The sequence below is a fragment of the Perna viridis genome, chromosome 4 (genome assembly GCF_037379345.1).
Source record: "Perna viridis isolate PV_CMFRI_1.1 ecotype Kerala chromosome 4, ASM3737934v1, whole genome shotgun sequence".
Lineage (NCBI taxonomy): Eukaryota > Metazoa > Mollusca > Bivalvia > Mytilida > Mytilidae > Perna > Perna viridis.
In genome coordinates, this window is record NC_142448.1 from 9,293,381 (window position 1) to 9,305,854 (window position 12,474).

The window sequence follows — 12,474 nt, forward strand, 5'->3', positions numbered from 1 at the left end:
CAATAAAATATATAATGGGCAAAATTTTCAGTCAACAAATGACCTTCTTCAGCGTCTTAAATAAATAACTAAAAATATATATACGATACGCTCATATTTCCTGAAATGGGGGGGGGGGTGTCAACCTCCATTAAAAGTGGAACGCTGCTGTTATATTTGGGCAAATAAGTACGACTTTGTTCCACTGCAATCACGCGTAAATACATTGCTTGCTTGCGAAAAATATCTTAAGGAGTTGTTGGTGTATCCTGTCCCGTGGGGATGTTATTCGGTATACAAAAATCCCTCTAGGAGAGAGGGGAAACGGGGGCTCATGCTGTCCAATGGTCTATAATCATCATTTTATTTTATGATGCCGCCTTTTTTATACGACCACAATTTTGTTTCGGCCGTACAATGTTACCGCCCTGTCGTGGTGGTCTTCATCGTCCGATAACTTCAGTTTATTTTTGATAACTTATCAGATGTTTTTTTTAAAATTTTAATACATCGCGGAAGACCCTATAGTTTTTTGATATTTTTTTAGTTGTTTGATTTTTTCCCCAAAACCTTTTTGGAAATTAGGGAATTAAAAATGGAAAATGGGTGTTACCACTAGAATTTATAGAATAAGCGTATTGTTGATCCGATTGTCAATCTGTTCTTTTTGAAATTATGTTTTAAAAACTCTTACAGGGTAGGCTTCACTAGTTGCATGGTTGTTATCATGAACTCGTTGATCGTTATTGTGTATCCATCTGCATCATAGAAAATGATTTTTTCAACTTGTCATAGTTTTCCTTTACTCTATCGGCTACCCTGGACTTTATTTTTATGAACCACTTGGCGGATGTCTTTTGAAAAGCAGAGGACGCTTACCCTACCGGTGCACCTGATTCATGCTGCCAGGTTTTAGTGGAGTCCATGTTGTTCATTCAATTTTGTTACTTTGTATGTATTATTTTGGTTATTTTATATTCTTTGTTGTGTGTGTCTTTTTCCATGTCTGGTCTTCACCATATCCGTTCTATGTCTATAATAATAATTAATGCTTGCATTTTTCAATCAGATTTCAGATATATCATACGGTTTGTGAGTTATAAGGCGCGGAAGGGGCCATCCCTCCCCACCCCCCAAAAAAGGTTTTTGGTCCGATTTCAAAAGTGTTTTGTATTGAGTTTCCTTTGAAAATCCCTGTCTGCATTTTTAAATCAAATTTCAGTTGTGTCCTACGGTTTTTGAGTTATAAAGGTTCTAAGGCGCCACAACTCCAAAAATCGACTTTTAAAAAAATTGTTTGTCCAATATCGAAACAAAATTGTTGTTGGTATCCCTATGCTTTAGTGTGTCAGTAACTAATATTGTGTCCACACTTACTCCGGGTCAACAGTGTTCGACATGCTGTGGTCGTATCACGCTGCGCTTTGCGAAGCTCTTCATTGTGTAATAACAAACATACCAAGCGACCTTTATTATCAAATATCTAGAAATCATTTATCATTTACGATTCTAAGAATTGTTAAAAGTATCTATCAAAATACTTTTACAAGTAAATATTGGTTCATGTTTTTATCGGTCCCAGTGGAGTCCGGATTTACTTTGTTTCTAGTGACGGTTAAATTTAGTGATGCATGTTCTTTGTTGTGAGTGTCCATCTCCCTTGCCTAGTAGTTATTGTTTGATTATTCTATTTTCAATTACCCTTCGAATTATGTTTGCCTTGATTTCCCTTTTTAATGAAGGTCTCAGAAAAGATTCCAAACTTTTGGAAGACAGATATAGATTTCATTAAACAAGGATCTTTATACACGGTTGATTGGAAGAACGTTTTCGTGTCATCACCTGGAAGTATAAAAATGTTCAACGTGTACCTGAGTTCCTACCCCGAGGGTAACTATTTTTCTTTAAAATGTCGAAATCTCAGACAAGGAAAAACTCAATTCATATTTAAATCGTTTTGAATACCGATCGTTCAATGCTGTTTTTATTCCGTTTTAATTAAAAAATTATGTATACTGTAAGGTAAAAAGTAAGAATGACTTTATTGCTTAAATGTGTTTTATCATAATACTAGTATTCGATTTTTATTTATTTTTATTGTGATTGATATGGTTCCACCTTATATGAACAATGTTGAATTAAGAATGATTTATGTACTCTTTAGTAATTACGTATTTGCTTCATATAAGAATTGATAACATTCTAATTTGTTTGTTATAATATATTATTTATAAAGGTACAGATTTACACACCGTAAATGTAAATCTAGACCCTTCAATAACAGCTTTAAACATCAGCCGCCTTGCCATGATCCCTAGTGTGCGTTACTATAGTAATGTTGTTGCTAGAACACACTCGGGACTCCAGACAACAGCGTCTTCCGATGGTGTAATGGTGGATGTTAATAAACCTGTGTGTGGTTTAGTTTATGATGGAATCGGTAAGATAAAAACGTAACATATAAGCATTAAAGCTTGTTATTGTTTCATATTTAATTAATGAATGTCATGAATAAACAAATTACCATATTTATTGTCTTCAAAAATCAAATAAATTATCTTCTACTATACGAACCTTGTTATTCAAATGTCTATTGTATGATTCACTAAAAAAAAACGTAAAAGTGACTATAGGTAATAACAATCTTTATCAAAACAACAGGTTTAAATGATGTGGAATACCAAAATAGATCAGATATAACAGCATCTCGATGGCACGGATACACGGACCTGGAATCTGGCATCATAAAATACTCCTGGTGCACTGGTAGCAATACGAATGCCGACAACTGTGATATTTCTGCCTGGAAAAATAATGGAATGCAGACTTCTGTTTCATTCAATTTACAGACACCTTTGAAAAATGGTAAGGAAATTAGCTTGAAAAAAACCTCTTAAATTAATTTTCAATATTTTTTTGTATTGAAATTGTATTTTTCTCTCCTATTTAAAGAGTTGAATCAAAATTAAAAAATCGTTGTAAAGCAAACAATCTTATTTCATCCATAGGTATTTCACATGTATAATAATTAGATTTTGACTTGAGTACTTGTTTTTATTATGTACAGGAGCAACTGTATACTGCAAAGTCAAGGCAACTGATGGTGTCGGTCACGTGTCAGATGTCATGACATCAAATGGAGTTGAGGTAGACACAACAGCTCCAATACCCGTCAACTTTATACATAAAGACCATAATTATGTAAACAATCCATCATTTGAAGATAATAATGGATGTTTCATGAACATAACAGATATGTCATCAACAAACATTTGTGGATTCGACAATTGTTATCATCCTGTTTCATGGTCGTTAGAGGGATGTGCTATCATTATCCGTTCTGACGTCAATGCAGCATATGAAGGACGGTCCTTGATATTTCTAAAAGGCGTGATTCAACAGAATGTTACACAACTGAATATCGGATCTATTTACAGACTTTCGTTCGTGACAGCACACCTACCAATCCAAGAAGCTCTGATCTCTAATTTAGAAGGATCAGTCAGCTTTGGTCAAGGGGAAAACGTGTTTCAAATGTACACCAAGTCAAACCAGTCTGATATAGTATGGCATCGGCACGTGTTCTATACGAAATTAGAAGAGAATATGTCATTGATCAAATTCAGTAGTTTAGATAATCACGTGGGTTTTCTGGTTGATGACATCCGGATAGAGGAAGTTAAAAGAAAGTCCGGCGATGATACAGCTATAAAGGTCCATACAGTAGAACTACACAGATGGTCTTCTATTCACGCATCCTGGCTTTTTGTAGATCCCGAGAGTTCCATTAAGGAATATCTTTGGGCAATTGGTAAGCTAAGATATTTTCGACTGCAAAATGTGTAATATGATTTTAGGCTTTTCTTTTGAGGGATTGAGCTACGAATACTCAAATTTTACCGACATGAATTATGGAAAAGGCTCTCCTACAAACAAAAAGATTACCAATAGTTGTTGTTCTACTATCAAGTTTGATTCATTGTTTTGCATTGTCTTCTATTTTTGTCCAAAAACCTATCAAGTTATTACATTGGAAGTTAAAAAATTTTGGCAAAATAAATTGCTATATTCCTTAATTCGATTTAGGAAACACAGAGGGAAGTGCAGAATTACAAGATTTTGTGAGTGTTGGTGTTAATACATTTGCCTATAATTATGACCTGACATTAGTCCATGCTTCACAAGTATACGTAACAGTAGTAGCTATCAACGGTGCTGGTTTGACAAATGTAGCGTACTCAACAGCAATAGACATAGACAAAACTCCACCAGTTCTGGAGGAGGTTCATGATGGAACAGGTCTGTGGCACTGAAAAGTCATTCTTTAGAACAAACCAATATTTAAATTTTACAATGTAATTTTTTGAAATACACCTAATGCTGTCAATTTGATTATTTGTATGTAGTTTTACTGGAGAATGTATACATTGGCAGGGAGTTCAGTAATGAAAGACATTTTAAACACTAAATGATATATTTCATTTATACTTCTCAACAAAACTGTATTTAAAAAATCTTTACCTCAGTCAGTATTTATCGAAGCACGTTAAATAATATAAAAAAAACAAAACATTTACATGATTAGCTGACGATCAACGCAAGCAACTACTCCCATACGAGTGATGAAACTATATATTATTTTATTAGGTGTTGATATAGATGGTCAGACAACTAACACTATAGCTGTTAACTGGAAAGTGTCGGACCCAGAATCAGGAATAAGCTTCTGTGAATGGTCAATAGGTGAGGGAATCTGTATTAGTATATACGAACTATTTATTGAGAAATCATAAGTATTTTTTTTAGTTTAAATGGATTGATCATGTTTAGGCACATAAACTTATCCTAACCGACAAAATTATATCTTACTAATTTACGTTGTCATACCTGCTAGAAAGTAAAATTATCAGGGATGAAATGTGAAGACAGTAAATATTAATTATAAATAAAGTCCCAATTTAATAAAAAAAAAATAAACAAAATAGCGTATAGCCAATGAAAAGGAAAATACTAATGTAAGTGAAATTCTATTCCATCCCGTACCAAATCAAACCAGATCGGCTAGTCTAATGAAGCATACACAGAGAATTTCATAATACTGCAAATTAAATTATGTATGATAAACTTAACCCGAAGGATGTATTATAGTAAGTACAGTAGTAAGCTTATTCCCTGAGAATTAGTTATGTTATTTTTGTGTCGAAAAGTTATAATTCAGGGGACTGTTAAACGAAGCTATCTTATCCTACTCCTCAACTCGTGACACTATTCTAAAAAATGACTGAGTAAACCTTTTCAATTATATATTCTGTACTGACTACATGAATACAGACAGTGTAATGACAAGATCTGAAGAGATTTTCCATGAACAGACTACTTTAACGTAGTATATTTGGGAAAATTACGAAGTTCGAAGGACATAGATTTCACTTATGGCGTATTACAAAATTAAGGGTATTTCCTAATATATAAACAGTTTGAGTTTGACAGCTTTCTAGGGTAAATAAAGATGTAAAGATGAAAGGTTTGTTCTTTTACTATATTTAGAGTTATGTCAGACATTCTATGAAATAGTTTATGTACAAACGTTGTACAACATTAATAAACAGTCTAATTATTGAAATACAAACTCTTTTATGAATTTACAAGATGAAACAAAAAAAAAAATGTGAAATCGATTGGTTGATTAATTGATTGCTTAGGTTTAACGCCCGAGCAGCCATAGTTCAGCTATATTCAGGCGATGGACCTGAAATGACGATGAAATAAAAATAAAAGGATTGGAAACAAGTATGGGTTGACAAATATGGATTGCCACTGGAAATAGGGAGAGGTGGGTGGGGTCGGGCAATTTAGCCTCCTACTCCGATAAAATACCACAGAAGGGTTCTTTAAAGTGCGATGAACTTCGCATCTTTCCCAACAAGTTGCTCCATTATGGTTTGTGATCAGGTTTTCCCAACATGTAACATGACAGGGGTACCCAATTCCACCACTTGGGGCGGACAACCCAATTGTTCCGTGGGTTCTGAGCATTATTTATTCGTCTTATACAACAAGCATATCGCTGCTGCAGTACTATTCTTGTGACACCCGGGCCTGCAATTTGAATGATCTACCTTCCTGTGTTTAAACGTTTAAATAATTACTTTTGCAGTGTCTTTAACTTTTGTAAATTAAATTTCTTTTTTATTGTCAAAAGCAGTGATGCCATAAGTGATATACAATACATTTTACATGCTATATATATATAAGTGAATGAAAAATATTCTGTTGGCTTGGAGACCATCTTTACCCAGATAGCTTTAAGATTCTTAGCTCTAACGTACAGTGTCAGACATGTCCTTGGATGATCATATGATGTTATGTTTTATCTAAGGATAGTTTAATTAAAAAAGCATTGAATTGTACTGCGGTTTGTCAAAATCATCTGAAATTTATAATCGGTTAAACGTTAGAATTTTTGATCGGTTAACCGGTTAACCGTTAGATTTTGTTACCAATGCAACACGGATATTTCCCAAGTCACATAGTAGCATTTAACGTGTTTTTCATTTGTTCTTAAATTAAGACCAAGCTTTAAACGGCGGTATTTTCACGTCTAGTTGCTTTGGCCATTTAAGAGCCCAAAAAGAGTATAACGACAATTCTGATAACCAATCTGAATAATCGATTTTAATAAGTATTTAAACAACATATAAGGTTGTAATGGTTAACCGGAAAACCGCTTCTATTTCTATTTACAACTGGTGATGAAAAATTAAATGAACTATCATTTGGAGTACATGTTTTTTTAGTGGATCAAGATTTGAGTACATATAATTCTATTTAAGGTCTACAACCACTTGGTAATGAGCTTCAATCTTTCACACGGACCACTGATCTCGATTCTGCATCTGTTGACTTAGAAGTAGCATCAGTTTCACAAAAAACTATTTACTCTACCATCAGATGTCATAACAAAGGAGGGTTATACACTACATCGACATCTGACGGTGTGGCTGTATCAGAAAAACCGCCATCTATTGACAATGCTGAGATAACTATAGTTCCGTTACATGTGACGGAATACAGTCCGGGTGATTTTGACCAAGGAGATACTGCTACAATTAGAATGAAATGGACTGGTTTTACCGACCAATTTAAAATACTGTCATTTGTGGTAAATATCCTAGATCTTCGTACATGTTTGGTCAGAATGTCATCTTTATGGAATTATTCATTTTACTAAATGCATTAATTAAAATAGTCTTGTTTTTGCTCTTGTTTTTTGTTTTATATTTCTCTTAACAAGTTGAAATTCTTAACTGTACATGTATAAACAGCTGAAAATACAAAACAATACATTAATTTTGGTTTTTACAAGTACAATTAGTTTTGTATTTTGAGGTTAAATTGGATGGCGGAGGTCTTCATTTCAAGAATAATATCTTAAATGTAAATGAAGGTGTAACATACATGTCCGTCCAGGGATTACAGCTGACGAATGATGTTTATACAGCGAGCGTTGCTGCAACCAACTATATGTACATCAGAAGTAGCCAAGTCTATACTAATATTACTGTCAACCAATCGTCACCTTCAGTTAAAGGTTATTAAAATTATATATTAAAAAATACATGAAATTGTATGTTATCAATAAAAATCAATTAACATTAATTGTATAAGGGATATATCGTTGTTGTTATTCTTCATTCTTTATTTGTGTTCCCCCGCTCCCTAGGGGAAAAGGTTATACTTTTACATTTGTGTTCCTGTAATGCATATTTCAATAGATTGAATCAAAAATTATTCTTTGATGTTTTCAAATTTCTTTACTCTACTTCTTAATTTTATTCGTTTAACTGTTCTTTATGGTGTTGTTGAGAAACAAAATAGTTTTGTAATGTTCCATGAAAACTGTTTTTTTATACTACATCTAACAAATAAGCTTCTGGAACAGGGTTATGTTGCTACAAGATTGAAGACATCACTACAGAAGTTTTATGGTCGTCATCATGAACTCGTGGATTGTTATGGTGTATCCATCTGCACCTTTCCTCGTTTGTCTAGCCCGGACTTGACTTTTTATGAGCAACTCGGTGGGTGTTTCTAGAAAAGCAGAGGACGCTTACCCTACCGGTGCACCTGCTCTGTATATTTGGAAGATGATTTAGAATTATTTCTTACAAAGTATGAGGAATCTCTACCAAGAACTATATATTTGTATCTAGGTGTACCATCTTTTTTGGAAAAACAACGATGTATGATGTTTTGAAGTCGGGATTTTAACTGAGTATGGGGAATAGAAGTATACATGTTGAAAAATCATAGGTTTTAATGCTATTATATTCAGATAATAGTCTTGAACTGATTGTCTCCAAAAGATCTTTCGAATTTTTCAGGATCCACATTGAATTAATAACACTACGGGAATAACAAGTGTTGTGGTAGGAGAAAAGCAGTGGACGCTTACCCCCCCCCCGGTGCACCTGGTCCATGCTCCCAGTTTTTAGTGGAGTCCGAGTTGCCCATTTGCTTTTGTTACTTTGTATGTATGATTTTAGTTACTTTGTTGTGTATGTCTGTTTTCCATTTCGGGTCTTTGTCCCTGGATTACATTCTTTTGATAACCGCTGTAACCTTGGTTCCCTTGTTTACTCTTTCCTTTATCGTTATTGAAAAAGAAAACCAAGAAGCCCATTTGTACCACACCAATTAAGCTAAAAGAAAAAATAATGTGGCTGCTAATGTACAATGGATGAAACACAATTATATCTTGTTGTGCAAGTGTTCTGCCCTTACATCCATTGAAAAGCTTGCATCAATGTGAAGGAAAGAATATAAAAAAGAATAGGTCATTGTGATGTGGGCAATGGTTAATGGCGAGTTTGTGTTGATTTCTTAATAGAAGAACTTTACAGTCTGTACTTGTATTCTAGTACTCTGATTTTGAAGTTTACATACCAAAAATCAATGTTTTTCTTTTGTCATCGTTCTCCCTTTAAACTGAAATTCATTTCTAAACGTTTATTCTGGCAATTTAGAGGTAGCTGATGATTTCTAATTATATGCTTCCTATCCCTTTATCGAAATAAAAGTTGTCACATGAGCAGTTTCTTGAGTGTATTGGTTTCATAAAAGTTGTCACATGAGCAGTTTCTTGAGTGTATTGGTTTCCACTCATGCTCGACTTAATATTGCAATATTTATTTTTTCAAGAGTCATCAATGAAAATTGAAAGATCAGGTGATGTAATAAATGTTGACTGGCAGGGCTGTTTTACACACAGCGGACGTTTGGTGTATGAAGTATCGGTTGGAACGTTTCTGGGCGGAGCTGATGTCATACAGTGGCAGGAAACAACCAATCATTTTATTGATGTAAAGGTCACAGAAAAACTGAAGACAAAGTCTACTCTGAAGTTTTATATTTATATAAGAGCTATCAGTGACAGTGGTTTATTTTCTACTCTGAATGATAACGTGTCTCTATAAACAAATCGCTGCTTTCTACTCTATGCGTGAAACTGTGAATTGTTTTCTCTTTGATGAGATGTCACTCCTTGAAGCAAGTGTACAGCACATCGAAATTTGCAATATTTATGATTGGTACCGTAGTTTTGTTTGAAATTGATGACACAGACATGCAAATGTTTACATTAGGATTAAAATCTTCAAATATGATTTTTTTTAAATGCATATATTCTGTCTATATCATTTTCTACAACTTACATAAACATACTGAATACCGTTAGAAGATTGTTTTAAGCAATTTAATATATGCTATGTGTATCTAGTATATGGTATGAGTGTAATATGATAATTATTATTTAATATGTTTCTTTGATGTTTGATTCTTTGCTTGGTTATTTAATAACGTATTACCTGTAAACTAAAGCTGTAGAGATATGTTGTATTCCGTTCACTAACACTGTAGAGATATGTTGTATTCCGTCCACTTTGTGTGTGATACGACTGTTGACGTTTTCTTCCTGCGACAATAGTTAATAGATTAGCTGATACTTTTTGATAACCTTTACTATAAGTATACGTAAATAATACTATGTTGTATCCTTGATATATATAAACAATAAAGTTTTGTACATAAAGGTAGGTAAAATACAAGATATCAATGATATATCTTTTATTCAGTTATTTCTTCATTAGTTGTGCGTCTATTGTTATACATTTACTTTAGTTTAACTATATTTTATTCCTATTATCTTACAATATTATACTGCTGTAAACTGTGTGTTTTGTTCTAATTCTGTTCTAAAATAGAACAACAATTTTGTTTTCATTTAAGATGAGCATCTTCAATTGTTGTACAGGTTTATAGAACTATTAATTATTATTATTTTTTTTGGCTACGATTCCCCATATTTTATCAAGACAAAAGTGGCTATACCGTAGAACAGGTGATCAGTGTAATCAAGTTTCTCCTTTAAAAATACTTGCCCCTTTTCAACATATCATCGGCAAATCAATGGATTTTAGTTGTGGCACTCTCTTAGCAAATCTGTTTCATTCATTCATATGAATAGTGGTTTCTTCAAAATCTTGTGAAAGGCAAGTAGGTTACAGAAGACTTATATTTTCATACATCGAAATACTGACAATGTTCTCTCTAGTAATTATCTTAAATTTGGAGAATGGCTACTGTTAATTCATTCACCAATACTATAAACTTAGGAGACATCTGAAACTTTTCCTCTGTGTCATTGTTACACCTTCACCTCGCGACGACAGAAGTTATATAGTTATAAAATATAGGACAAACGAGACGATTTTCATATTATAAAAGACGGGCATTTGGATCAGTGTTTAAAAATACCGGTATCATGATCTTATTGAGAAATATACTATTTATAACAAACAGTACTTTGATTGTTAACTTTTTCAATATTAACAAATACATTTTCATCTTGAACTAAAGGCGCGCTTCCCCCAAAACGTTCAGGATTAATTTTGAAGGCATTATTTTTCTTCTGCTGCGTCGGCAGTTGGTGTCCCCTATGCATTACTTGTATTTTAATTTATCTGGTACCTTTTATGTTAACTCATTTGTTTATTAAATCTTAAGTACGGTTACTTTGAATACTAATTTTACCGATTTTACAGATGGCAGTTTTAGGCTGCCGTTTTATATTGTTATATACGGGAAGTAATTGGTCATATTGAAAGGATGATGTTAATAACAAACTTGGTTTAATCCATCGGAAATAAAAAAATTCACGAAAATGGCCTTCTCCTCTCCTATAAAAAATCTATCGATGTAAAATGTACTTCGTAAAAACATATACTTAATAAGTAATTGCAGACCAGTCGTCTGATACCGTATAACGCTAAGTTGACTACTCTTTCACCCATTTTGAATCATCTGCACACAACACAAACTATTTTACATTACGGAAGCAGGGGTTTGGCCAGACATAAAACCTGTTCATTTTAAAATGCCTGTACCAAGTCCGGACATTAATTAATTTCATTTCTCCAGTTTATCCCTGATTTTACTTACCAGTTCATGTACCATTAAGTATCTCCCTTCCCTCTCATACTCGGAATGATTATGAGTTCGGTCATTTTGTTAATGTACTTATGCTGTAACTAAGTATTCTTGGAGATGTATCAAATAATTTCTCACAATCACTGCGAATTTGAGACTTGTTTCGCGGGATCGATCACGCCGGATTACACCAAAGACTTAAAATTGGTCACTGCTAAACCTGCTGGTAGGCTCGGTCAGAATAATGGGTCCGAGAGGGGTTGCATGCCTACCTCTACCTGTAGACTATTATTTGTGAGTTAGAATAAAATTCCAGCTAAGCATGTCAGACTGGAACAAAGCAGGGTCATAAAATTTCTCCCATAGGTTCGTTAAACCATAATAAATCTATCTTATATCGGAATGACTGGTATTGGCAGCAGGTCCCCTTGTCTTTCTTGCACATCATTAAAAAAAGACAATAATAGTCAATACAAAATGTAGTATTTATGTTATAGTGAGTTGTCTTGGATTTCAAGGAATGTAATAAAATTATTGTTCTCGGACCCCTCCGCCCCCAATAAGTCCGTACTAATACACCAAATCCAAAAGTATTTCAAACACATATTATGTACATTTTTTTATATTTTTTAAATAATTTATATGGAGGTCATAAATGAGAGAAAAATATGCTGGACAAAAGTAATTGGCTGTGTAGTTTCCAAACACACTACATGCAGATGTTTTGATAAAAGGAAATGTTTCCGTCCCCTGTTCTGTTATGCCAAAACCTTGCATGCACCTCCTCTTCCACAAGGCGAACAAATTTTACACAAACTCCACATTAGAGAGTTAATGATAGCCTTTCATGAAGTCCCAATACCAACAGCTTCGACCCTAGGATTGTAAACTAACAATACAATATATCAGTATATGATTGTTTGTAGTTAAGTTCTCTGGCAAATAATAGATTAATAGATTCATTTTTTAAAAAGTCCAAAATTTCAAGAACTAAAATAAAATAATGAG

The 12,474-nt window shown here is 33.5% G+C and overlaps 1 protein-coding gene and 1 long non-coding RNA gene across 3 annotated transcripts in view; one reads left to right on the plus strand and one right to left on the minus strand.

Moving 5' to 3' along the window:
• The window catches only part of LOC148618755 (uncharacterized), a 73,851-nt gene extending 63,641 nt beyond the window's left edge, over window positions 1-10,210 (plus strand). The window contains exons 46-54 of the mRNA XM_088577936.1: window positions 1,722-1,869; window positions 2,216-2,419; window positions 2,641-2,844; window positions 3,047-3,790; window positions 4,066-4,278; window positions 4,627-4,722; window positions 6,813-7,141; window positions 7,369-7,570; window positions 9,181-10,210. Coding sequence (XP_088434062.1) covers window positions 1,722-1,869; window positions 2,216-2,419; window positions 2,641-2,844; window positions 3,047-3,790; window positions 4,066-4,278; window positions 4,627-4,722; window positions 6,813-7,141; window positions 7,369-7,570; window positions 9,181-9,455 — 2,415 coding nt within the window. The 3' untranslated portion in view covers window positions 9,456-10,210. The remainder of the gene's footprint in view (window positions 1-1,721; window positions 1,870-2,215; window positions 2,420-2,640; window positions 2,845-3,046; window positions 3,791-4,065; window positions 4,279-4,626; window positions 4,723-6,812; window positions 7,142-7,368; window positions 7,571-9,180) is intronic.
• On the minus strand, window positions 1,682-9,978 carry LOC148618756 (uncharacterized). 2 transcript variants are annotated; one of them, XR_015921438.1, is made up of 5 exons: window positions 9,846-9,978; window positions 7,438-7,558; window positions 3,028-7,082; window positions 2,661-2,782; window positions 1,682-1,821 (listed from the first exon to the last, which is right to left on the minus strand). It is a non-coding gene; the product is annotated as an uncharacterized LOC148618756 (long non-coding RNA). The 2 variants fall into 2 exon arrangements; XR_015921437.1 differs by having other exon boundaries at window positions 1,685-1,821; window positions 2,554-2,782.
• Window positions 10,211-12,474: the final 2,264 nt, after the last annotated feature.